The sequence below is a fragment of the Haemaphysalis longicornis genome, unplaced genomic scaffold, assembly GCF_048455015.1.
Source record: "Haemaphysalis longicornis isolate Haplotype H1 unplaced genomic scaffold, Haemaphysalis longicornis Haplotype H1 scaffold_7, whole genome shotgun sequence".
Lineage (NCBI taxonomy): Eukaryota > Metazoa > Arthropoda > Arachnida > Ixodida > Ixodidae > Haemaphysalis > Haemaphysalis longicornis.
Window position 1 is genome coordinate 134,462,342 of NW_027526422.1, and position 27,811 is coordinate 134,490,152.

At 47.0% G+C, this 27,811-nt stretch overlaps 1 protein-coding gene across 10 annotated transcripts; it reads left to right on the forward strand.

Annotated features, from left to right (window-relative positions):
- On the forward strand, positions 1-27,400 carry LOC144147019 (uncharacterized). 10 transcript variants are annotated; one of them, XM_077679035.1, is made up of 7 exons: positions 1-343; positions 1,209-1,349; positions 11,599-11,781; positions 14,916-14,963; positions 15,055-15,166; positions 23,695-23,865; positions 26,449-27,400. In XM_077679035.1, the coding sequence occupies exons 3-7, from the start codon at positions 11,711-11,713 to the stop codon at positions 26,503-26,505; spliced, it is 459 nt and encodes a 152-aa protein (XP_077535161.1). In that variant the 5' UTR covers positions 1-343; positions 1,209-1,349; positions 11,599-11,710; the 3' UTR covers positions 26,506-27,400. The 10 variants fall into 10 exon arrangements, 4 of the variants coding, with proteins under 4 accessions (XP_077535161.1, XP_077535163.1, XP_077535164.1 ...); XM_077679037.1 differs by having other exon boundaries at positions 1,209-1,285; positions 26,603-27,400; XM_077679038.1 differs by having other exon boundaries at positions 1,209-1,285; positions 15,058-15,166; positions 26,603-27,400.
- The last annotated feature ends 411 nt before the right edge of the window (positions 27,401-27,811 follow it).

Below are 27,811 nucleotides of genomic sequence, written 5' to 3' on the forward strand. Positions count from 1 at the left end.
CTACGCAGGACGAGCAGGGCAATGGCAGCATGGCTTTGTCTTGTCGTTCGGTGCAAAATAACGTCGGCGGTCGGCGGTCTAGCTATTTTCTCTATGATGTAGCTCTGGGAAGCTGGTGGAGTTTCCCGCAGTGGACGCTCCGTCGAAAATAGTTCTATTCAGGAAGGCGGTAGCGGCGAAGGCCTAATTTCATGTTCGCATTATCGAAAGCAAGTGTGCACGCTGCTGCTTGATTTTATCGGTGACTTGGCGATCTGACTCCTTTTTGGAAAGTTATGCATGTTACACATGGCCCTGCAGGCTTGAAAGCTCTGGGAAACCCATAGCGCCGTACGCATTCAAGGTAAGAAACGTTCAAGGTGAGAAATCTGTGATATGCACGTTGGCGCAGTACTGAACCACATTGCACTGCTGTGGTCGCATCGGTCCAGATTTTGAATGCGAAACGTAATTAGCGACACTTTAGTGTTGTCGGTATTGAGCTAAGTAGACTATGAAATGCTATCATCGTGCGGAGTTTGGGCGTGAACGAATGATTGGCAATGATGAATGCTACAGCAGCAGTAAAATCCGGCAAAAAAAATGAGGCGTGCAAAATCTGTTTGAATGCGAGGTACCTCGCGACAGGGCAGGGCTGAGCAAGTTTTGATGCGATCGTGCTCCAAAAGGCACATTTAAAAAATAGAAAACGCGCAGTGAGGCAGTCAAAGTTGATTTTTGTTGATGAATTGATAAATGAGTTCCATGTGGCGTCGTGGAACAGCAAACGCTTGTAGATAGTGGCGTTTTCTTGTTCAGCGGCGTCAACGTGAATGTTACGGGATTATTCCAACATTCACGCTGGCAATAAAGCTTAAAGTGCGGCTAGTTGATGCATGCTTCGCAGTACTAAAGAAAGTGTGTGACACCACAAAAAAGACAACGAGACGACGATACGCACTGTCGCCTCGTGTTCTCTCTTTGTGTCGCTTCTAAGCGCAATGCCATGCTACATCACTTCAGAGTACTTAGTTCTGGATAAACTGTAGCTGTCGATGCTTACATTAAATTTTTTAATCATTTGATGAAAAGCTGCCTCATTGCAGTTGTGGCGCCATGTATAAGTGGGCACAATAATACCCCCCTATCAGTGCGTGCCATTGCAATGCTCATTCCTGAGTGGACAATTATCGGTTCAAATTGATTTGTTCTCGGTTTGCTGTTTTCAGTGTGCATCACCTGTACATCGCATCACACCTCAAGTCAGTGTGTCATGTTGCTGCAGTTGCTGCGTTCACCCGTGCAGGTTTGGCTCGGCGCTGCTCAGAACAAGCACCACAGGAGTGCACCTGAACGTGTCATAAGATGAGGTGCTTCAGCTGCATTGTGGATAAACTGCAGTGACCTTTTTCACTGAATCAGTTGTTTCACAGAGCGACCTATCTACCCATGTTCACATCAGTGCAGTCTCAGCTTCAGATTCAGCCTATTTTTAATGTTCCTATTGCCATTTCAACCTGCACAAGCTTTGCAAGGCACACAAAGTGTGTAGTTTTTATAGCTACATTTCTTCAAAGCAAGATGCATGTTTCTACTCGAGTAGTTTGCGGTCTCAAACACTGTGCATCTTCTTTTTGTCTTGGAGTTTAATGCAAAAACGTGGCAAAAATGACCTCATCACTTCAAAGCACATTAAGACGAGGAATATCAGTAAAGAAAACTAAATTGGCCCGCAAATGAAGATGGTGCAACCGACAATAATGACGCTAACTTTCAAGTAAAATCTATCTTGTGAGCATTGTGGATTCATAGATCCTGTGGTGTAAGTTCAAAATGAAAAAAAAATCCAATAACAGCTATTCAACAGAACTTGCTTTTATGTGCATGACGAAAGCTTACAGTGCACAACAACAGTGCTCCTCTTCGTGCCAGGACATGTAACAGAACCAGCAGAACCCATCACAGTTTGGCCGCATAAGCTTCAGCACCCATGATTTCAAGCGCAACGAAAATACAAGGACGGTGAACAACCCATAACACTTTTCCCGTACATAGTGTCAGCAGCCGTGTCAAGCTGCACTTGTCACCCAGCCCCACAAAACAGCCCTCTCCATGTCTGGAGATACTAGAAAAGCAGTACAGTGCATCACAGTTTGTCCGTACACGGTAGCAGCAGCCGTCTCAAGCTGCACTTGTCACCCAGCCCACAAAACACCTCTCTCCATGTCTGGAGATACCAGAAAAGCAGTACAGTGCATCACAGTTTGTCCGTACACGGTAGCAGCAGCCGTCTCAAGCTGCACTTGTCACCCAGCCCCACAAAACACCTCTCCATGTCTGGAGATACCAGAAAAGCAGTACAGTGCATCACAGTTTGTCCGTACACGGTAGCAGCAGCCGTCTCAAGCTGCACTTGTCACCCAGCCCCACAAAACACCTCTCTCCATGTCTGGAGATACCAGAAAAGCAGTACAGTGCATCACAGTTTGTCCGTACACGGTAGCAGCAGCCGTCTCAAGCTGCACTTGTCACCCAGCCCCACAAAACACCTCTCTCCATGTCTGGAGATACCAGAAAAGCAGTACAGTGCATCACAGTTTGTCCGTACACGGTAGCAGCAGCCGTCTCAAGCTGCACTTGTCACCCAGCCCCACAAAACAGCCCTCTCCATGTCTGGAGATACCAGAAAAGCAGTACAGTGCATCACAGTTTGTCCGTACACAGTAGCAGCAGCCGTCTCAAGCTGCACTTGTCACCCAGCCCCACAAAACAGCCCTCTCCATGTCTGGAGATACCAGAAAAGCAGTACAGTGCATCACAGTTTGTCCGTACACGGTAGCAGCAGCCGTCTCAAGCTGCACTTGTCACCCAGCCCCACAAAACACCTCTCTCCATGTCTGGAGATACCAGAAAAGCAGTACAGTGCATCACAGTTTGTCCGTACACGGTAGCAGCAGCCGTCTCAAGCTGCACTTGTCACCCAGCCCCACAAAACAGCCCTCTCCATGTCTGGAGATACCAGAAAAGCAGTACAGTACATCACAGTTTGTCCGTACACGGTAGCAGCAGCCGTCTCAAGCTGCACTTGTCACCCAGCCCCACAAAACAGCCCTCTCCATGTCTGGAGATACCAGAAAAGCAGTACAGTGCATCACAGTTTGTCCGTACACGGTAGCAGCAGCCGTCTCAAGCTGCACTTGTCACCCAGCCCCACAAAACAGCCCTCTCCATGTCTGGAGATACCAGAAAAGCAGTACAGTGCATCACAGTTTGTCCGTACACGGTAGCAGCAGCCGTCTCAAGCTGCACTTGTCACCCAGCCCCACAAAACAGCCCTCTCCATGTCTGGAGATACCAGAAAAGCAGTACAGTGCATCACAGTTTGTCCGTACACGGTAGCAGCAGCCGTCTCAAGCTGCACTTGTCACCCAGCCCCACAAAACAGCCCCCTCCATGTCTGGAGATACCAGAAAAGCAGTACAGTGCATCACAGTTTGTCCGTACACGGTAGCAGCAGCCGTCTCAAGCTGCACGTGTCACCCAGCCCCACAAAACACCTCTCCCCATGTCTGTGGAGATACCAGAAAAGCAGTACAGTGCATCACAGTTAGTCCGTACACGGTAGCAGCAGCCGTCTCAAGCTGCACTTGTCATCCAGCACCACAAAACAGCCCTCTCCATGTCTGGAGATACCAGAAAAGCAGTACAGTGCATCACAGTTTGTCCGTACACGGTAGCAGCAGCCGTCTCAAGCTGCACTTGTCACCCAGCCCCACAAAACAGCCCTCTCTATGTCTGGAGATACCAGAAAAGCAGTACAGCACATCACAGTTTGTTTCGTACACGGTAGCAGCAGCCGTCTCAAGCTGCACTTGTCACCCAGCCCCCAAAACAGCCCTCTCCATGTCTGGAGATACCAGAAAAGCAGTACAGTGCATCACAGTTTGTCCGTACACGGTAGCAGCAGCCGTCTCAAGCTGCACTTTTCACCCAGCCCCACAAAACAGCCCTCTCCATGTCTGGAGATACCAGAAAAGCAGTACAGTGCATCACAGTTTGTCCGTACACGGTAGCAGCAGCCGTCTCAAGCTGCACTTGTCACCCAGCCCCACAAAACAGCCCTCTCCATGTCTGGAGATACCAGAAAAGCAGTACAGTGCATCACAGTTTGTCCGTACACGGTAGCAGCAGCCGTCTCAAGCTGCACTTGTCACCCAGCCCCACAAAACACCTCTCTCCATGTCTGTGGAGATACCAGAAAAGCAGTACAGTGCATCACAGTTTGTCCGTACACGGTAGCAGCAGCCGTCTCAAGCTGCACTTGTCACCCAGCCCCACAAAACACCTCTCTCCATGTCTGTGGAGATACCAGAAAAGCAGTACAGTGCATCACAGTTTGTCCGTACACGGTAGCAGCAGCCGTCTCAAGCTGCACTTGTCACCCAGCCCCACAAAACAGCCCTCTCCATGTCTGGAGATACCAGAAAAGCAGTACAGTGCATCACAGTTTGTCCGTACACGGTAGCAGCAGCCGTCTCAAGCTGCACTTGTCACCCAGCCCCACAAAACACCTCTCTCCATGTCTGGAGATACCAGAAAAGCAGTACAGTGCATCATAGTTTGTCCGTACACGGTAGCAGCAGCCGTCTCAAGCTGCACTTGTCACCCAGCCCCACAAAACAGCCCTCTCCATGTCTGGAGATACCAGAAAAGCAGTACAGTGCATCACAGTTTGTCCGTACACGGTAGCAGCAGCCGTGTCAAGCTGCACTTGTCACCCAGCCCCACAAAACAGCCCTCTCCATGTCTGTGGAGATACCAGAAAAGCAGTACAGTGCATTACAGTTTGTCCGTACACGGTAGCAGCAGCCGTCTCAAGCTGCACTTGTCACCCAGCCCCACAAAACAGCCCTCTCCATGTCTGGAGATACCAGAAAAGCAGTACAGTGCATCACAGTTTGTCCGTACACGGTAGCAGCAGCCGTTTCAAGCTGCACTTGTCACCCAGCCCCACAAAACAGCCCTCTCCATGTCTGGAGATACCAGAAAAGCAGTACAGTGCATCACAGTTTGTCCGTACACGGTAGCAGCAGCCGTCTCAAGCTGCACTTGTCACCCAGCCCCACAAAACAGCCCTCTCCATGTCTGGAGATACCAGAAAAGCAGTACAGTGCATCACAGTTTGTCCGTACACGGTAGCAGCAGCCGTCTCAAGCTGCACTTGTCACCCAGCCCCACAAAACAGCCCTCTCCATGTCTGTGGAGATACCAGAAAAGCAGTACAGTGCATCACAGTTTGTCCGCACAGGGTAGCAGCAGCCGTCTCAAGCTGCACTTGTCACCCAGCCCCACAAAACAGCCCTCTCCATGTCTGGAGATACCAGAAAAGCAGTACAGTGCATCACAGTTTGTCCGTACACGGTAGCAGCAGCCGTCTCAAGCTGCACTTGTCACCCAGCCCCACAAAACACCTCTCTCCATGTCTGGAGATACCAGAAAAGCAGTACAGTGCATCACAGTTTGTCCGTACACGGTAGCAGCAGCCGTCTCAAGCTGCACTTGTCACCCAGCCCCACAAAACACCTCTCTCCATGTCTGGAGATACCAGAAAAGCAGTACAGTGCATCACAGTTTGTCCGTACACGGTAGCAGCAGCCGTCTCAAGCTGCACTTGTCACCCAGCCCCACAAAACACCTCTCTCCATGTCTGGAGATACCATAAAAGCAGTACAGTGCATCACAGTTTGTCCGTACACGGTAGCAGCAGCCGTCTCAAGCTGCACTTGTCACCCAGCCCCACAAAACACCTCTCTCCATGTCTGGAGATACCAGAAAAGCAGTACAGTGCATCACAGTTTGTCCGTACACGGTAGCAGCAGCCGTCTCAAGCTGCACTTGTCACCCAGCCCCACAAAACACCTCTCTCCATGTCTGGAGATACCAGAAAAGCAGTACAGTGCATCACAGTTTGTCCGTACACGGTAGCAGCAGCCGTCTCAAGCTGCACTTGTCACCCAGCCCCACAAAACAGCCCTCTCCATGTCTGGAGATACCAGAAAAGCAGTACAGTGCATCACAGTTTGTCCGTACACGGTAGCAGCAGCCGTCTCAAGCTGCACTTGTCACCCAGCCCCACAAAACACCTCTCTCCATGTCTGGAGATACCAGAAAAGCCGTACAGTGCATCACAGTTTGTCCGTACACGGTAGCAGCAGCCGTCTCAAGCTGCACTTGTCACCCAGCCCCACAAAACACCTCTCTCCATGTCTGGAGATACCAGAAAAGCAGTACAGTGCATCACAGTTTGTCCGTACACGGTAGCAGCAGCCGTCTCAAGCTGCACTTGTCACCCAGCCCCACAAAACACCTCTCTCCATGTCTGGAGATACCAGAAAAGCAGTACAGTGCATCACAGTTTGTCCGTACACGGTAGCAGCAGCCGTCTCAAGCTGCACTTGTCACCCAGCCCCACAAAACAGCCCTCTCCATGTCTGGAGATACCAGAAAAGCAGTACAGTGCATCACAGTTTGTCCGTACACGGTAGCAGCAGCCGTCTCAAGCTGCACTTGTCACCCAGCCCCACAAAACACCTCTCTCCATGTCTGGAGATACCAGAAAAGCAGTACAGTGCATCACAGTTTGTCCGTACACGGTAGCAGCAGCCGTCTCAAGCTGCACTTGTCACCCAGCCCCACAAAACAGCCCTCTCCATGTCTGTGGAGATACCAGAAAAGCAGTACAGTGCATCACAGTTTGTCCGTACACGGTAGCAGCAGCCGTCTCAAGCTGCACTTGTCACCCAGCCCCACAAAACACCTCTCTCCATGTCTGGAGATACCAGAAAAGCAGTACAGTGCATCACAGTTTGTCCGTACACGGTAGCAGCAGCCGTCTCAAGCTGCACTTGTCACCCAGCCCCACAAAACAGCCCTCTCCATGTCTGTGGAGATACCAGAAAAGCAGTACAGTGCATCACAGTTTGTCCGCACACGGTAGCAGCAGCCGTCTCAAGCTGCACTTGTCACCCAGCCCCACAAAACAGCCCTCTCCATGTCTGGAGATACCAGAAAAGCAGTACAGTGCATCACAGTTTGTCCGTACACGGTAGCAGCAGCCGTCTCAAGCTGCACTTGTCACCCAGCCCCACAAAACAGCCCTCTCCATGTCTGGAGATACCAGAAAAGCAGTACAGTGCATCACAGTTTGTCCGTACACGGTAGCAGCAGCCGTCTCAAGCTGCACTTGTCACCCAGCCCCACAAAACACCTCTCTCCATGTCTGGAGATACCAGAAAAGCAGTACAGTGCATCACAGTTTGTCCGTACACGGTAGCAGCAGCCGTCTCAAGCTGCACTTGTCACCCAGCCCCACAAAACACCTCTCTCCATGTCTGGAGATACCAGAAAAGCAGTACAGTGCATCACAGTTTGTCCGTACACGGTAGCAGCAGCCGTCTGAAGCTGCACTTGTCACCCAGCCCCACAAAACAGCCCTCTCCATGTCTGTGAAGATACCAGAAAAGCAGTACAGTGCATCACAGTTTGTCCGTACACGGTAGCAGCAGCCGTCTCAAGCTGCACTTGTCACCCAGCCCCACAAAACACCTCTCTCCATGTCTGGAGATACCAGAAAAGCAGTACAGTGCATCACAGTTTGTCCGTATACGGTAGCAGCAGCCGTCTCAAGCTGCACTTGTCACCCAGCCCCACAAAACAGCCCTCTCCATGTCTGGAGATACCAGAAAAGCAGTACAGTGCATCACAGTTTGTCCGTACACGGTAGCAGCAGCCGTCTCAAGCTGCACTTGTCACCCAGCCCCACAAAACAGCCCTCTCCATGTCTGGAGATACCAGAAAAGCAGTACAGTGCATCACAGTTTGTCCGTACACGGTAGCAGCAGCCGTCTCAAGCTGCACTTGTCACCCAGCCCCAGAAAAACAGCCCTCTCCATGTCTGGAGATACCAGAAAAGCAGTACAGTGCATCACAGTTTGTCCGTACACGGTAGCAGCAGCCGTCTCAAGCTGCACTTGTCACCCAGCCCCACAAAACACCTCTCTCCATGTCTGTGGAGATACCAGAAAAGCAGTACAGTGCATCACAGTTTGTCCGTACACGGTAGCAGCAGCCGTCTCAAGCTGCACTTGTCACCCAGCCCCACAAAACACCTCTCTCCATGTCTGGAGATACCAGAAAAGCAGTACAGTGCATCACAGTTTGTCCGTACACGGTAGCAGCAGCCGTCTCAAGCTGCACTTGTCACCCAGCCCCACAAAACAGCCCTCTCCATGTCTGGAGATACCAGAAAAGCAGTACAGTGCATCACAGTTTGTCCGTACACGGTAGCAGCAGCCGTCTCAAGCTGCACTTGTCACCCAGCCCCACAAAACACCTCTCTACATGTCTGGAGATACCAGAAAAGCCGTACAGTGCATCACAGTTTGTCCGTACACGGTAGCAGCAGCCGTCTCAAGCTGCACTTGTCACCCAGCCCCACAAAACACCTCTCTCCATGTCTGGAGATACCAGAAAAGCAGTACAGTGCATCACAGTTTGTCCGTACACGGTAGCAGCAGCCGTCTCAAGCTGCACTTGTCACCCAGCCCCACAAAACACCTCTCTCCATGTCTGGAGATACCAGAAAAGCAGTACAGTGCATCACAGTTTGTCCGTACACGGTAGCAGCAGCCGTCTCAAGCTGCACTTGTCACCCAGCCCCACAAAACAGCCCTCTCCATGTCTGGAGATACCAGAAAAGCAGTACAGTGCATCACAGTTTGTCCGTACACGGTAGCAGCAGCCGTCTCAAGCTGCACTTGTCACCCAGCCCCACAAAACACCTCTCTCCATGTCTGGAGATACCAGAAAAGCAGTACAGTGCATCACAGTTTGTCCGTACACGGTAGCAGCAGCCGTCTCAAGCTGCACTTGTCACCCAGCCCCACAAAACAGCCCTCTCCATGTCTGTGGAGATACCAGAAAAGCAGTACAGTGCATCACAGTTTGTCCGTACACGGTAGCAGCAGCCGTCTCAAGCTGCACTTGTCACCCAGCCCCACAAAACACCTCTCTCCATGTCTGGAGATACCAGAAAAGCAGTACAGTGCATCACAGTTTGTCCGTACACGGTAGCAGCAGCCGTCTCAAGCTGCACTTGTCACCCAGCCCCACAAAACAGCCCTCTCCATGTCTGTGGAGATACCAGAAAAGCAGTACAGTGCATCACAGTTTGTCCGCACACGGTAGCAGCAGCCGTCTCAAGCTGCACTTGTCACCCAGCCCCACAAAACAGCCCTCTCCATGTCTGGAGATACCAGAAAAGCAGTACAGTGCATCACAGTTTGTCCGTACACGGTAGCAGCAGCCGTCTCAAGCTGCACTTGTCACCCAGCCCCACAAAACAGCCCTCTCCATGTCTGGAGATACCAGAAAAGCAGTACAGTGCATCACAGTTTGTCCGTACACGGTAGCAGCAGCCGTCTCAAGCTGCACTTGTCACCCAGCCCCACAAAACACCTCTCTCCATGTCTGGAGATACCAGAAAAGCAGTACAGTGCATCACAGTTTGTCCGTACACGGTAGCAGCAGCCGTCTCAAGCTGCACTTGTCACCCAGCCCCACAAAACACCTCTCTCCATGTCTGGAGATACCAGAAAAGCAGTACAGTGCATCACAGTTTGTCCGTACACGGTAGCAGCAGCCGTCTGAAGCTGCACTTGTCACCCAGCCCCACAAAACAGCCCTCTCCATGTCTGTGGAGATACCAGAAAAGCAGTACAGTGCATCACAGTTTGTCCGTACACGGTAGCAGCAGCCGTCTCAAGCTGCACTTGTCACCCAGCCCCACAAAACAGCCCTCTCCATGTCTGGAGATACCAGAAAAGCAGTACAGTGCATCACAGTTTGTCCGTACACGGTAGCAGCAGCCGTCTCAAGCTGCACTTGTCACCCAGCCCCACAAAACACCTCTCTCCATGTCTGGAGATACCAGAAAAGCAGTACAGTGCATCACAGTTTGTCCGTATACGGTAGCAGCAGCCGTCTCAAGCTGCACTTGTCACCCAGCCCCACAAAACAGCCCTCTCCATGTCTGGAGATACCAGAAAAGCAGTACAGTGCATCACAGTTTGTCCGTACACGGTAGCAGCAGCCGTCTCAAGCTGCACTTGTCACCCAGCCCCACAAAACAGCCCTCTCCATGTCTGGAGATACCAGAAAAGCAGTACAGTGCATCACAGTTTGTCCGTACACGGTGGCAGCAGCCGTCTCAAGCTGCACTTGTCACCCAGCCCCACAAAACAGCCCTCTCCATGTCTGGAGATACCAGAAAAGCAGTACAGTGCATCACAGTTTGTCCGTACACGGTAGCAGCAGCCGTCTCAAGCTGCACTTGTCACCCAGCCCCACAAAACACCTCTCTCCATGTCTGGAGATACCAGAAAAGCAGTACAGTTCATCACAGTTTGTCCGTACACGGTAGCAGCAGCCGTCTCAAGCTGCACTTGTCACCCAGCCCCACAAAACACCTCTCTCCATGTCTGGAGATACCAGAAAAGCAGTACAGTGCATCACAGTTTGTCCGTACACGTTAGCAGCAGCCGTCTCAAGCTGCACTTGTCACCCAGCCCCACAAAACACCTCTCTCCATGTCTGTGGAGATACCAGAAAAGCAGTACAGTGCATCACAGTTTGTCCGTACACGGTAGGAGCAGCCGTCTCAAGCTGCACTTGTCACCCAGCCCCACAAAACACCTCTCTCCATGTCTGGAGATACCAGAAAAGCAGTACAGTGCATCACAGTTTGTCCGTACACGGTAGCAGCAGCCGTCTCAAGCTGCACTTGTCACCCAGCCCCACAAAACACCTCTCTCCATGTCTGTGGAGATACCAGAAAAGCAGTACAGTGCATCACAGTTTGTCCGTACACAGTAGCAGCAGCCGTCTCAAGCTGCACTTGTCACCCAGCCCCACAAAACAGCCCTCTCCATGTCTGGAGATACCAGAAAAGCAGTACAGTGCATCACAGTTTGTCCCTACACGGTAGCAGCAGCCGTCTCAAGCTGCACTTGTCACCCAGCCCCACAAAACAGCCCTCTCCATGTCTGGAGATATCGCAGAAGCAGGAGAACCTCTTGCTCGTCACAACAACTACTGGTGAGCAAACAGTACCTGTTTTGTGAGCACATGCCTCACGTACGTACCTCTGGATTTTTCAGTGATTTGTCGAGCGATTGCTCGTAGCCGCAGCACGAGGTATTTCCTCACAACAACTTTTGTGAGGTGGAGGACGTGCTGAGGCTCTTCCTTGTAGTGTCGCATGGCCAGAAGCAAATGGTCGTGTTGGTGGGCGAACTCCTGAAAAACTCGCATGGTCAGTGCCTGGACTTTGGTGTGCTGTGGTGGGCTGGTGCGAATTACTTGCTCAGCAGTGTGAAGTGCAGCGTGTACGAAAGGGGACGGTTCAATAAGGCCACCGTTGTTCTTAATGAACGTGAGGATGCTTGTGACGCTTTCTGACACCAGCAGATCTGCACATTCTGTACAGTGAAGGCACTTAGTGATGGACCGCACAATGAATCCGCCAATGTACTTCACTACTTCCGCACTATATTCACTCAGGGCAAAGTAGTCGTGGTCGAGGGAAGCTGGTACCAGTGCTGCTGGGGTGTCTTCATCGTGGGGTTCCAGACCGGAGTTTGGGCTTGTCTGTGCCTGACTCTTCAACAAAGAGATGCCTTCCAGCTGTGTGGCAACGTTGGCATTCTTCGATCCGACGACGACGGCGTGGACAAGCGTCTGTCGGTAGGCATGGCGGAACTGAGCTGCAGATGGGTTGTTATTCCACCCGCCACGTTGCCTGACCCAGCTGAAATACATTTCCAGAGGGTCCTGGATGATGTTGCTCGTGCAGATGTACCTGCATTAAAAAACAGTTTCACTGTGGACAACATTGAGGTTCAAATTGGCACATTCATACAGATTCCTGAATGTGCCCTCAAACTAGGCCTGGTTCAGAGTGTAGGTTTTTTTATTTGTCGGTGTAAGCAAAGTTCCTTTTGTTTAAATTAAAATGGCACAGAATGCTGGAGGAAAGCATTTCAAAAAGTGGTTATACTGTGTAACCAGCAAGGAAAATAAAAATTCGGGCAATTTTTTTACGACACTGTTTCAGGCAAGAGCCAGTATTTTTTGAAAAAGTACTGTGCCATTGCAAAGTATGTTATAGGTGTGTAGACATGGTAAGCAGGGTTATGCTGTACAGCGGTTGTACTGTCTTTTCGTCCGTTAGTCCCTGTCTCTGCGCTGTTTTTGTCCCCCCTGAGATGTCAAACCAACTAGCCCAATCCCAAGCTTTAGTCAAGTTATGCTGTAAGCTTGCGATAGTAGTTTTCCAAGAATGCCATCCAGCAAACAGCAGAGAACTGCAGAGATGAGAGATGGCCAGTGCAGCCAATAGAAAAGCTAGCGTCCTGCTTAACTACCTAGCCACTCAAACTAATATTCCTGCATTTGTCATTGCTTACTGTCTCGATATCCTGCAGCTCGTGCATTTGCATGTGTGAAAAGAAATTATTTAGGCTGTACTTGTACAGCAAGGCAAAACAAGTGACAGAGCTTGAAGATTGAACAGTATGCGAAAACCTGTGGGGTTTCAACAAGGCAGCTATTCATCACAGTAAAACCTCATTACAAGAGGCACTCATGGGAGACAGGATACATTTCTTTTCTAAACAAGGTTTCTGTATGCGAAGTTGCTTACATGGTGATCATTGGAAAACCAACGGAACTGTTTGCCTTCGAATGTTGCTTGTAGCCACTTTTCTCTTGCATTGTCTCTTGTAACAAGGTTTTACTGTAGTGTGAACAAGCTGCAGCCTATTTTTAGGGGTGATACATTCAATAACAGAGAGCAATTACATTTGTTGTTATCGCACAACCACTAGGTGGTTTAAAGGAGCCATGAAGGCAAAATACAAGTTGGTGTTATTCGAAAGATTTTGTGTTTTATACGGTCCCCAGCACTTGTCCTAATGCAAACGATGCCGCATTAACTGAGAAATTAATTAATTTAAGTTAGCATTTTGATTTTCCTGCAAAACCGTGTGTTTCCGTGGTCTACAATGACATCTCAGAAACCAACCGCTCTCTAGCCGATTGCAAAGCCTTGTTTACCGCCAGTGAACCAAGATGGCGCCACCATACTGTGGCAAGCCGTTTTCTGCCTTTGGTTTGTTTTTGACCGTACTTAAACTTGGCTTGTTTTTGTTCAAGGAGAAAATAATCGTTTTGTGAAACACAGTGCTCGCTCGATAAATATGTTCACGCAAGATACTGTTGCTTGCGTGTCAATCGGCCAGTATCGTGTGAGACAACCCCAAAGCCCCGTAGTGCTGTGCAGCTAAACCAAGCATAGTGCACGCAGCACCAACAGCAGTACGCATCGGGAATTCTATGTTTACGTGTACTTTCGTAACTTCCACTGTTTGTCCCACCATCCCTAGGGCTTTAACGCGAATGTACCCTACATTTACGCGCAAATCGCTCGTTCGGCCAGCTTATACGCTCTGCCTTATTAGCATTTGCTCTTGCCGCCCTCCACCAATCACAGAGCAGGCTGGTATGCCATCATAGGTTCTTTTGCGTGAAATGAGCTAGTGGGCCGCGTGTCCATTCCCTTTTTTCCTAATTATGTAGCTTGTTTGAGCGAAGTTTACGTTAAAAGTGGTGTCACTATGAGTCTATCGAGACAATCTTTTGAATGAACCAAACCTGTGTTTTGTTTTTATGGCTTTTTTATAACTACATGAAACTTGCGTGTGCTATCTGAAATCCTTACGTGCTATTTGAGAGGAGCACGTGCTGTGTTGCAAGGCAATAGTGACAACAGCGCTGCACATACTCACATTGGTGAGTTGGTTAACACTCTATAAAAATGGCTATTAAACTCCATCATTTTAGTTGGTGAGCAGGTTGAAGCAGTCAATTTAAGAATTAGTGTGCATGTATAAGGGAATTGGTGACATTAAATGAATGCAGTTGCTGTGAAGCCTAGCACAATGTAGTTGCGTACTCACACTGTGGCACATGCCTGCAGAGTTGAATTAGACAAGGTGTTGTAAGCAATAATTTATGCTGTGCACAAGTGTCCCAGAGCTCAAAAAAGGTCCCCCTGTGCCTACTTAATGGCAAAAAAAAAAGTAATAAACTTCAGGTTTATATGTGCACTGGCAGTGAATGTGCACGACTTTGTCGTATAGGTTTAGTTTGCGAGCATCATGCGCACAATAAAATTAACGATGTACCACAAGAGGGGATTTGACAGTAGTGATGGCAGCAGCCATGACACTCCTATGGCATCCTCAATTTCCATTGGCAGTGATGTCAAAAACCAACCTGCAGATATTCTCTCACAACAAGCCGAGAAGTCATTTCCATGCATTTTTCGCATCACGAGACAAGACTTAATGGTGGTCCCATAGGTTTTTCTTTCTTTTTCCGGAAATGACAAGCTTTGGCAATTCACTTTTACATTTCTGAAAGTGTGAAATTTCAGAGGTTAGGGTGAAAATACATATCTTGTGGTGGCACTGTTTTCAGACATTTGCAGTTTTCAGCATAATTAAACTTCTGCTGAGACGTGCATAGGTATTCCCAGCACTGTACTTCATTTATACAGACTAGCTGTTTCTTTCTCTTTACAGTCCACACTCCATGTGGTGGCTACAGAGATGGCTCTGCTGAAACGAGTCCATGTCCATATATTGACAGAGTGCTCTGAACACTTGTTTACTCCAGCTTCCAAGGCCACTGCTAAGCTGATCCTTTGAAATTCATTAATTACTGTGAGCGATAGATAGAAGGTATTTTATCGGATTTTATGTGTATTACAATTTTGCCGTGTCTCAATGAAGTGTTGTGCTTATGTTCACCTGCAGAGCTCGGCGTCGAAAACCGTCTCGGCGAGCAGGGACACACTCTTCAAGGTGAAGGCCAGGGAAATCACAGACATGCGCCTGCCGTCCTCAACGACTGGCTTTCCCGATTCCAGCGTGAGGCTCATCAGCTCTCTTGCAGCAGCCTCCATGACGTTCCTTTGGCTTTGAAACGTCGATGGACGCAAAGGAGCCTTGTAGCCGCTGGCAACCGGGTTGCTGGAGTTGAGCAGATCAAATGCCCTGCAAAAACGGCAAGTTTTTTAATGTTTTAATTTCCGTACTGACTGCAAGATGTTATTCTAGCAAAATGGTTCATTTTCTGTGCCTGCCATGTTTACTTTCTTGTCAGTCAATATTTAGTTCAGAAATATACTGCCCTTCCGTGAAAGAAAGATGAATTTCATACGAAGCTTTTTTCACTACAAATGCAGTCTACAGTCCAATCAGCCAGCCTCAAGCTATGAAAACACTGAGGTAACTTAATGCAACATTAGGATGCTGTTTTTATCACTTTGCAATTGGGTTATCTGTAGGCGCTGATTTGGTCAGCTCAGCATTGGTGATTTGGGCGCCTCATTGGTTAGGTGTGTGGCGTGATCAGCGTGCTCTTTGTGCGCCTGTTAAAGAATGCTTTCATCATCATCATCATCATCTCCACCATATGCTGCTAAAGTGCATTTGTCTACCACAAAGGAACCGTTGTGCATGTGAAAACATCCTTTTGTGGAAACCCATTGTGTAAAGCTTCCTTTCCCACAGTAAAGGTGGCTGTTCTGCAACTAGATAAGTCAGGTACTAGCCACCATCTCTATGGGGCTCTAGCAGTGTCTTTTCACACGATTTAGCGTGAACACAATGGAGACTGTACATATTAAAAATCACAACATCCAGTGTCACACAACTACACTGTGATAGGCAAATTGGCACATCTTGTCAGAGACACTAGATTTTTTGCGATTCCTGTACTCGCCATCGCCTGTGAAAGAAGCAGTCGGGTATTTCTTTCATCTTTTTTTAGTCCGCAAAGCTATCTAGCATCTTTTTTTCCTTACATGTAATGGCAAGGAAAAACCCTACGCAACCCACCGCAGTGGCTAAGGCGTTTTGCTGCTGAGCCCAAGGACAAGGGTTCGATTCCCAGGCGCGGCAGCCGCTTTTCTGATGGGGGTGAAAAGCGAAAACGCGCGTTTGAGATTTTGGTGCGTGTTAATGCTCCCCAGGCGGGCAAAATTAATATGGCGTTCACCGCTACAGCGGGCCTAATCACCCGTGTAACATCAGCACATTACACTGATACTCTATCAAGAAACCCGATGCACCCATGGACAAGCAATAGTGAATCCAGGAATGACAATTGAGAAGTTCCTGACTGTTAGCTTCTAACTGAACTGTAAGCACCACCTTATAACCCTAAAATTTCCCATCGCAAATAGCGTCATCATCAGGCACAGTTACAGCACTAATGGCCATGCTCTTACAAAGGCATTGTGTGCCTGAGTTTACTCTATCCAAAATAGCCTCATTTCTGGTTTTATAGGAAGGCGTTAGCTGTATTCTGAAAAGGGGTAAGCACAACTGTCAATTTTTCTCAGCTGTTCTACTTACATCATACATTGTGGTGAAGGATGCAGGGGATGTGAAATCCACCCCTTCACCTGCAAATTTCTCAGCATTGCTGGAGCCATTGTTCTTCAAGCAATGATGCAGTAAGCTGTAACATGTCTAACCCGTTCAATGAGGCATAGCTGTTTGCTTTTGTTGCGGGCCCCTCAAACGATATTGGGCGCAATACGGCATGCCTGTAACCAGCAGCTACTGCCACAATGGGCATGAGGGGCAAGGTGCAGGTAACCAACAGCAGCAGCCTTAGCCAGCACACTGCCTTTCATTACAGGCACCTGCCTGTGATACGGCAGTGCTGGCGTCGCATAACATACCATGCACCAAGCAAAGGAGAATATTAGCTTTAATTGCTCAATTTCTCAGTGAAGAATACATCGTTTGATGCCGCACAAATGCTGCAGGTTCCTTAGAAGACCTCCTACTTTTCATAAAACAAACCTGTATTTTTGCCTCCAAGGCCTCTGTAACTGTGAGATAAAAATAGTAGGTGCAGAGCCCTCGCACATTCTGCACTGCATCTGTGCAAGAAACCCTCAATTTTAAAAAAATTGCAAAGTTATTTCAAATATGTGTTCAACTGGCTCAGTTTAGTTAGTGAGTGCATGAGTTTGTGTAAACGGTAAGCACATTATTTAGAAATCGCCTCAAGGAAAGTAATTTTACGGTAATTTGCCTGCATTTCATGTGTACCAGAGACAAATATATGCCCATGGAAGGGCAACATTTGTTCGTTGAAAATAGTTATCCAGTTTGCAGTTATTTTTTTCTTCTTCGCCCATGCATAAAGAGGGCATCCATGTTCTCCTGTAGTTCAGTGGCAGCAGGATATGGGTTAAATTTAAGAAGCTAGTCCTGTCCCTTTCTCATTGTCTTGTCTCTCATGTGCAGTTTCTTCCACCCTTAAAAAATAAAGGGTTACAAGTGTTGATTTTCTGTTCTTGGCTTCCATGAAATGGCCATCCCCTCCAGCAAGTTGTCAGGAGTGGTAATAGAATCGTGTGTATGAAGACCTCAGTGTGGGATTGAACTTTCCCACAGCCTCTGTGCTTTGTGCACAATGCTGTGCAAGTAAACTTGTTAGCACCATCATTTTCAGACATTTCTCTTGCTGTAGTTACCACTTCATGATCAGCCGAAAACACTTCATTAGTTTTGAAGTATTGTGCAGTAAAATGAGGAACGCGGATGCATACCGATCAACCATGCTGACGAATTTGGCTGTGCCATCACAGCCGCGAAACTGGGGTAGCCCCAGTTGTGACACGAACTCCAGTGCCTTGCTCACGGAGGCGCTGAAAGTCTGTGCTGCCAGTTTCACCTTCATGATCTGTGAAGTGAAATTAATGTGCTTGTTAGATATGAAATACCACAAATGCAAGTTCAAATTGGGTCTTCGCACATTGAAGCTAGGCTTGTCGTTGGGGGAGGCTATGCATTAGGATGTACTGTTTATGGCGTGTTTTTGTGGCCTCTGCCGGCTTGTTTTTATTTTTGACCGGTGCCAGAATCATTGCACATGGACATTTCAAAACTTGTACCTAATCAGATAAAACCTCATGCTTAGCGGTGCAGTATCTCACTAACTGATTCCGTTTTTGCTGTTTTGTAGGGAAGCACTAAAAATCCGAAATAACCTAAAAAGAAGGTAATGTGACATTTCGGTGCGGTTTAGCCATGTTCGTTCCCAGCATTTCATAATAGGGGCAGTAATATCAGTCTACAATTGCTAACACGCCACATTTGACACCCACAATCGCAGTAAAGCATCTTGACATCTTTATGTTGCTAACCATAACAACTTTTGCAAATCAACTTTCGGTGAGCACTTCATTAAGAAATAAGGGGAGTTGTCTGGCAGCGATAAAAACACTGTTGTATTGAATATCATTTCCATCAAAGAAAATTACGCGATGCCATGTCACAAAAGGAAATACTGGAGTAAAAATGATGCACGACAAGGGGTTAATTTAAAATTTTTGTGGGCATATTTCGTGACACTGAGCACAAAATTCTCATTCTCTGAAAAAGTTTGTGTCCCACTAGGTATCGTCGTACTGCCAGTGTTGTCGTTGCACCTTTTTGTTCGTGCTACTGAAGACATTGAAGCACATTGAATTAAACTGCATAGTGTTTGAAAAGAAAGACAACTACATTTGTGGAGTCCTTGTTCTCTATCTCATACGGAAGCCGGGGTTATGTATTGTGGGGTAACCAGGAAGAATTTCTAAACAAAATGATGGAAAAAGTTTTAGTTCCACTCTCAACTTTTTGAAATCTGAAAGATGGGGCCATGTAGTGTCTTAGCATGACACTTTTGTGTGTATACAAACAATTCCACCCATTTCAATGCGTGATTAAAAACCCACAAATTCCACATTACAGGTCCAACTGGGGACAAGTTTTTAAATACCTTTCTCCGCTAGCAGCGTGCGTGAGGCAGGAATACCTAAAATGTCTGCTTTCAAATGGTCTAGGACCCTACCAGGAAAATCATTGCAATTTAAGATGCTAACGTGATGCCCTTTCATTTCAGCTTCATCATGTAAACCCCTGAATTGTTCTACGACTAGTTTCGCTATTAGTCTTCTAGCATATCTTTTTCAACGGTCTTTTCAATTTGTTGCATTTGCAAGCAGGGTAGCCTGGAGTCTGCTAGGTGCCTATCTTCCCCATACGGGAAGACAACACCTTTCTTGGCCTCTATTGCAAAATTGCAGCTTCCTCCTCCTCCCACCTTTCATAGTGTGCAGTTTGCTGTTTAAAATGTACTCAAGTTAATCGCAGGATTGTGAACACAAATAATGCTAAAACTGTACAGAAAAGTGTAAAACGAAGTCCAAATTACATGCAAACCTAACTGTGGTCTGTTTGAACCATACGTACAAATAACCGATAACACAAAGTGATGAACAGCTGGCAATTTTGTTATGAACCGACAACAGTTCAGAACAAGACTGAATTACACTGTTAGCAAAAAATTGAATGTGCACACCCAAGACTTTTGTTTCGAAATAAATTGTGAACTGTTTTAAGAGCTCTTTACCTGCCGCCAGTACTGAATATGAGCCCGGGAAAGCCTGTTGGCTGCACGGAGGCCTTCTTCCTCTTGGAGTTTCTGAAGCAGAACAATGAAGTTCCACTTGACAGCCTGAAACAAAGAAATTGTGGAGGTTTTGTCTGCCAGTTTTTGAGGTGAAAGGTTGTTTTTAAATGAAACAATATAATTTGAGCTTGTTTCACATCTAGTGGTTCATTGCCTTTATCATGGTGAGCGTCACATTAATCTGTTGGCATTGATTTGTTTAGGTGTTGAGGGAAGCCCTTGTTGCTTTTGTCTCACTAACTACTTGTTCATGTAATCGGATTTAATCATTTTTGTCCATGCCTTTCTTTTCTCAGATCCGTGAGGACAGATAATTCTGCGTGACTGTTACAGTTGAATTGTAATGTTGGGAAAAATATTTTTGTGCATTATATTTAGACGAATATTCCATGTTGCGGTTGATTATACATTGTTTTTCTGTATGAAAGTCGGGCAGGGTCATCAATGCAGCGTGTTCAGTTGCATTCATTGACGTACAGTCGGCTGCACTGCAATGGTGAAAAGCAGGACTGGCAACTTGGGGATTTTAAAGTATAAGCCAAGGTAACAGAGCATGAACAGCAAACATTAAGGCCTTGCTCTTTCAAATGTGTGATAGTAAACCACACTTTTTTGGAGCATGAGCTGCACATATGATGGACACAAGACGACTTATACCTGGCTATAAACACAATATTATAGGGCTAACTTAATATTTAATACTACTGTTGGAAAACAAGCAAGCAAGGCATCAGTTACTGGTATCCGGGGAAACAACTGCGTGGGTTGGTCTGCGCGTGCACTCTTCAGTAGGAAATTGTGTATCTGGGCAGTTTAAACTTGCCTTCCTTCTACATAATAGCCGTGATTTTTTTTTTATGTTCTGTCACTGCTGTGGGTCTTTTTTTGTTTATCTGGAGTATTTTCTATGTTATTGCACTACCGCCACGTGATAGATTGTTTTTTTGTATTTATGGGCATTTCTAATTATTCACAAGTTGTTCAACAGCACTTGTACATATATGTCTCTTTTGTAGCCCCAGTCCCCGTGTTGTTTTCAGAGCAGTCATTCAACACGTAACTTTTTTAGTGTGCACACTTTTAAATTGTCTTCCTATTGTTTCGTGCTGTCTGTCCATTGTCCATGCCATATACTCTGCAATCACTCTCCCCTTGGGCATCTCATGTTAGGCTGTGGATCGCCAAGTCCAGTGTTGCCACTCACATGAGCAGGATACCTGGAGATTCCCCACTTAAAAACCAAAACAAATTGCTTCAGAGTTAAAGCCAAGTTTTTGATCCATGTTATGTTGTTTTTATGAAAACTTCTTATTCTCAACTATTCGTGTTCAGTTTTCATTCTATGGTATGGAAAATTTCTGAAATCTTGCGGTTTCATTAATGGCATTTGATGGTGCAAATTCTAAGGTACAGGTCCTTAACATCATAACTTCTTTTATTTATCTCAATTAGCAACGTGGGGCCCTATTCTCGGCTGCACAAATTCCTTTGAAATTCGCCATGTTTTTTGTGTAAGCACGACGTAAGCAATAAGTGACGTGCTGCACCTATAGCTCTGATGACATGCAGTGTAATTTGATGCTTGTGCATAACAGATACAAAAAAACTTGGCATGTACTATGCAAATTGTGACGGTAGCTCAGACTGGCAAGAAAAACACATTTCTGCCGGTCAAAATTGGCGGCAGCACCACAAGGCGATCGAGTAACATTGATCCCAAAGCGAGCGAAAGGCGGATGTCGAGATAAAGAACATCACAGAATTTTTTTACCGTATCTATTTATTTCTTTCAATCGCTTTTAGTAACATAGCTGGGCTCTCTGTTTCAATTCAAGATTTGTTGCGTTATTACCTTCCCGGCCGCCACCGCCGCCACGCCATCGTCTGCTGCTATGTAACAAGTTTATGGCGTGATCACAGAAAATGACGGGCGCAACCATTGCTTGTATGACACATAAGAGCAGCGAAGCGCTACGCCTGATAACCACGGAGCACACCGATGTCGCCGATTCACTCATCCGTCAATCTCAACTTCAATCAGCGCTGTAATAAACCAAAGACTCACTTTTGTTTGTTATTTTTCTCTTGAGTTCGATCATGTGACCCAGCAGCTTACTAGGACGAGTGTGGACTAATGCCATGCACTGGGTTCTCTTTGTCATGAAGAGCCTTGTACTGCCCTCTTATGTTGCCGTTATGCCAAACAAATAATTATTATTTTATTTACAAACATAAAAGCAAACTACGGCACATTATTTGTATGCTCCGTGCTCGCTGACTTTGAAGCAGTTAAAACTATAATTGCTTCAGTAGGAAACATGCTTTACACATCGTGCATGCGAAACTGCGCCTGCTGCAAATTCGCGGACATTTCGCGGCGCCAAAAGCCGGGGCAATTTTTTGCCCTATTTTGCGACAAAATCAGCCGCCATTTTCACGCTGTTATGTAGCATTACGTCACTTTCACGCACGCTGAAGTTGACAATGCATGACGTGGTCGTTCCTGCCAACTGTTTAAATTACGTCATGCCTTCTCAGCCAATCACAGAGAGGGCGTGTATTACAGGCATTATTGTTGTTGAATAGCAAAGACAGGCCTACGTTGTCGTGTCTAGTGCGTTTAGTCTGGTTTTTCAATGCCGGCCAAGAATTATGTGCTTTCAGTAAGGAGAAATAAGGAAAACTTTAGAACTGGTGCCCGTAAACGGCATGAAACGTCAAAAATGATGACAGCACACACAACCGCTTTGTCAACCGGAAGTACGTGACCAAAATTGAAAGCCGATCAGAAAAGACTTCCGGCAAATTCCCAGATTTCCCAGGAACTTGTGCAGTCGAGAGTAGGGCCCTTGTACCTTAATATGTTTCATTCTAAAGTGACAATAGTGTCATGGACTAGCTTTGTTTATGCTGCCCTAAACCAGTTTTTATTCGTGCAACAGCTAGGAAAACATGATTTTGCTTTGTGCAGCTTCTGGCTTGCTTTTTAAAAGTGCAAAGGTGGTTTCATAGGACCAAGGCATTGTTTGCTTACCCCGTACGTATGGCTCTGCAGAACACCCTTGTCTCCAAGGAGGTTGCGGAGGAGCTTGAGGCCATGACAGGCGTCGAACACCATGAAGATGGGATGGCTGGCATTCTCTGGGTTCGGGAACCATGGCTGGAGGTCCTCAAAGCTGTGTGTGTGCACGTGGCAGCCGAGCAGCTTGGCCATCACGATGTTAGCCCCCAGGCAGTCGCACACAACAGCTACCACGTGTAGGCCACAGGCTTGTACGCAATGGATAGCTTCCAGCACTAGGTTCTTTAAAACTTCCCCAGAAAGGCCTGCATTCAAAAAATAGCCAAAAGGCATCTTCCATGGGGCTGCCAGGCCTACCACCATGAAAACGAGTGCCTCAGTGGCTAATGGCAGATCGTCGGTGTCCTGAGGGTCCTGGCTGTGCCCTAGGTCAACATAGCCAATCAGACGGCCACTTGAAGAATCGAGCTCACACGCTTTCTTGATGCTCATGCCATCAAGTATGATGGAGCAGAGTTGTTCACGCGGTGTGTCGTCCTTGTGCTTTTCCTTGAGGTCGTCCAGCACCTCACGCGTGAAGCCTGGCCAACCATCCACAACTTTGAGCCACTGCCTGATCGAGCGGACACTCGGCATAGGAAGCAGTGTGCGCAAGTACTCATACGCTCGAGGGGAATAGTAGTGAAGTGTGGAAGCGAATTTCCTCATTTCAAGGCTGTATCGCCTTCCATGAGGCTGGTGTTCTGAATTTGTGCACCAGCTGTCCAGGAGGTCCTTTGGGAGGTTGCCAAATGCCTCGAGCTTCCGCTCGGCCTCTTCTGACAGAAGGTGCTTGTCTTTGAGGTCGGCGACGACGTCCACCAAACTGAGGTTCTTTTTAGTAAGACGATTTGATTTTGCCTGCAGGACCTTTATTCTTTTCCGAGCACCTTCGAGCTGTTGGGACAGCCTTTTCACTCTTTGCTCAGGGGTCTCTGGGGTGGAGTACGCGTGCTCAGTGCTGCTTGTGGCTGCCGCGGATGTTTTTTCAGCTGGAGGCGTGCTGGCTCGTGGTTCTACTGGCTGCTGTGGGGGTTGCCTGCTGTCAGGGCTTGCAGCTGCTGTGGTGCCCAAGAAAGCTGGATCTTCACTTTCTTGCGCTGACCCGTCTCCAACTTGGCTGTCCTGTGGGACTTGCCCGGCGGATGAGTCGACTGCTTCAGGTAGGGCAACCGTATGCTGGGCAGGAGGTGAGTGCTGTACACGTGTGGGGCTGGGGCTGACAACCGTGGACACACACACCTGCAGTTAAGCATACAGGGAGAAAAAAAATGAGATGCACAGAAGAAAAGTTCATGACAGCTGACAAATCAAAGTACCCGTATGTAAGACAAATATGACCTCAGCTGCAAATTGTGGTGGCACCTGTACAGTGCAGAAATATAGTTTTTTTTCCCCCACTTCGAAGCAATACGTTGAATTGGAGGGCACACTTAGCTTTTTTGCTTATGTATTTGTGCATGTTACAAATGAGGATAGAATAGAATGAAGAAAGCAATGTTGCAGTTCATCGCGGTGCATGGTGAAAAGGCTTCACAGGTCACAGTGAGCCACTCACTACTGGGACACTACTGGGACCCTAAAACAACTTGCATGGCCAGGCATTTGGCTGCTAGCACAGGGAACTGACTGAGAGCCCTGGCACCTCGTTGACAGCCCCGCTGATAAGATTCCACTTTTCTATGATGGCTTCACGCAAACAGCTTTCAACTTAAAAAATTTCGCACATGGCACTTAAGGCTGCAGATAAATACAGAGGCTGCCTACATGAAGCTCTAGGTCAGTGGTTCTCGGCCATGACTCAACCGGGGACCCCTTTCGGGCTTCCAAAATTGATGGGGGACCCCACGATGAAATACATGCCGATCGGTGTCATAGTGTCCCACCATTTGAACTTGTAGCTTACCCCCCCCCCCTCCCGCGCGCACGCACGCACACGCACACACACGCGCGCGCGCGCTTGATGCCCACCTTTTGTGCTTGACTTCTATGACGATGCGCGTCACAATGTTAAACATTGTGCTATTGAATGTAAAAGTCGTCTTAACACCTATATGCTGCCTTTTTTGTGTCTGTTTTTTGTTCTCTTATAGCTGGAGCTGGCATGTTGTGCAAAAAGCCAATGTTAAGTATGTGCTACGCGGAACAAACTAAACGTACATGTCACGTGGCGAAGCCACCTTTTGGCACTGCCAGCCAGTTCTAGCAAAATGGAGGAAAAAATGGCAGGGGGGGGGGGGAGTTTTGGATGAGGCTTCGCGGACCCCTCAAATGCTCTCGAGGACCCCCTGGGGTCCGCGGACCCCCATATGAGAACCACTGCTCTAGGTAATATACAAAATTGGAGCACAATGTGGCAGATGATTCTTAACTTAAAGAAAACGGTAGCTTTGACAGTCGCGCGCAAGAAAACGCGGTTGTCATTCACATATAGTATGAACAACCATCTGGTCTCGGCAGTTACATGCTATAAATACTTAGGTATCATGATAACATCGGATCTCAAATGGAATCAACACATTACTTACTTATATTCAGAAAAAGGCAATGCAGAAGCTAGGTTATTTAAGAAGAACTCTAGGAAAATCCACTTATGATATAAAACTTCTAGCTTTTAAAACTCACATCAGGCCTCTACTGGAGTACGCCTCGGTCATATGGGACCCGCACAGTGTAACCAACGTTTTGAAACTGGAGAAAGTTCAAAGAAAGGCTGCAAGATTTATTTTTAACTCCTACAGGAGACTCAAATCCCCTACAGCGCTTTTGCATACCGCGAATTTAGAAAGTCTGGCAGTTAGACGCTACCGTGAAAGATTAAAAAGATTGTATTTGCTTTATTACCACAAATTTCGAATTGACACCAGCGCCATCACCCTGTACATTGACATCACCCCGTTCATTCGTCGGCAGACACGCTCGCACCACCCGAAAAAAGAGCGATTACGCATGCAAAACTAAATCATACCAAAATTCATTTTTTTCCCCGAACAGCACGTGAATGGAGCCTGTTGCCTGCATATGGTGTACAATGCCCGGTTGTTTTATCATTTATGCATGAGCTCCCAAACTCACCGAAATGTTGATTTGTGCTTGAATGATGTGCTTTTTTTCTTTGTTGTGCTGTTACCTTACGTTGTTCCGCCCACTCCTGCTTAAAGCCTTGCCCCAAGGCTAGCAGTATCCCAATAAATAAATAATAAATAAATAAATTGTAACCTTTGTTTCCATTGGAGGAAACTTTGACATCCACCTAAATGCAACCATACGGCTACAAAGGAAAGCTATTCAGCTTTCTCGGAAACTTCGCAGTTCAAGAAAAATTCGTCCTGGTCCAGGATTCGAACCCGGGACCACCGCTTAACCGGAGCAGTCGCTCTACCAACTGAGCTAACCAGGAGGCTAGTCATTAGTAGCGCGAAAGCGAATTTATCAACAACTCGAAGTGAAGGACAGGTGTTAATCGACCAGATTTGCGGGAAATCCCCAAAGTGGAGTAAGTTTCTGTGAAGGAAAGTTTCACAGAAACTTACTCCACCTTGAGGATTTCCCCTAAATCTGGTCAATTAACATTTGTTTCCATTGGCGGGGCTCCTGTCTTTCTCAGGCCTGTACATGCCTATATTTTGTTTGTCTCTGTTGTCTTTCTTGTTTCACAGGCAACTTCCAAGCTCGATTTGTATTTAATCAAGTTTCATCTATGTAGAATTATTATTCTTCTCAATCCCCTTATCTCATACTCTCAGGTAGCAACTACCAAATTGGGTGCATTTCAACGGGTCCTACAAATATCCTCTCTCTAAAGTCTGACCTGCCGGTGCTTAACATTGTCTGGACTCTGATTCACCCCTGCCAAAAAACGAGGTTGCTTGTATGGCTTCTTGTTCCCATATACATCAGGCATCCCCCTCTGGGACTGTTGCCAATATACTTTGCAACAACACAAGAAATCATCTCCGGAAAGTGCTTCAAGAGCTGGGTGTTTTGGACCACGTGGTTAAGAACCTCTCCACTTCCAAGTCTCAAGCCATCCTCCAAAGACATGGTCGCCTTGTGACAGCTCCTGAGAAACGCATTTCCACGTTGTACAATACTACACACATCACACTGGGCCATGCGCATGGAGCTGTTAATTCTGCCTTGACCCATGCACACTCTACTGCATGATGTGGATGTTTCATTAAAAAAAAACACCTTGTCTCAGTAAGCAATATGAGAATTCACTGAACAGGGCGCCCAGCTTCTGAGTCTCATCACTAAGGACACCCTTACGCAACCAACCTACTTTTGGCGGCGCAAGTAAGTGAATTTTAATGAAATAATCTCGACATCCTAACTCCACAGCAATCATTCTTCAGTTCTGGTTTTTTTTTTTAAGGGGGGGGGCTTAGTTTCTTGCACAGCAGTTAAGCTGTGCAGAAATGTCAGTGTAAGGCATGCTGGTATGCAAAGCTAGGAGTGTGGGCATTGCAATCAGGAAAGCATATTTGACCTCATTAACATGCGTTTACGCTTGAAGGCTAGAATAATTTGAGGGATACAGCTCACTGCAGAAGAAAATAACATCTAAACATTACTTTGGAATCACTGATGTTTACACACATGCGTACAGCCTTTATAGAATTTTTCTTCGCCACAAAGCATTCAAAGCATATAATGAACATTTGACTGTGAACAAAATATTTTTTGCTGGCAAAACAGGAAACTGTTTTCTCTAAGTTTTCAGTATTTACAGGTTCACTCAAGAGATAAGCTTGCACTTTTAATTTTCTGAGACCTATGCACGTTTGCTGTGTCAGCAGATTTTGCTGAAGAATGTGAATTTATATTTACACATACACACCTGTATTCACTCATCTGTGGTGAAAGGCTAACAGGACATTTTATAAATGCAGCACTTGCAGCACCATTACGCATACATTTCTCAGAAATTACTGTTACAAATCGACGCAGACACAGTGTCTTGTCCTCTTTGTGCATACTTTTGTCTTCAGTCAATCCGCTGTTCATTATGAAGCTCGAAACGTGGCAAGATTTCACAATACAGGACAAAAGTTCTGTAACTCATCACAAAAGTCACATGTCACTAAGTTGGGCTTGCTGGTGATG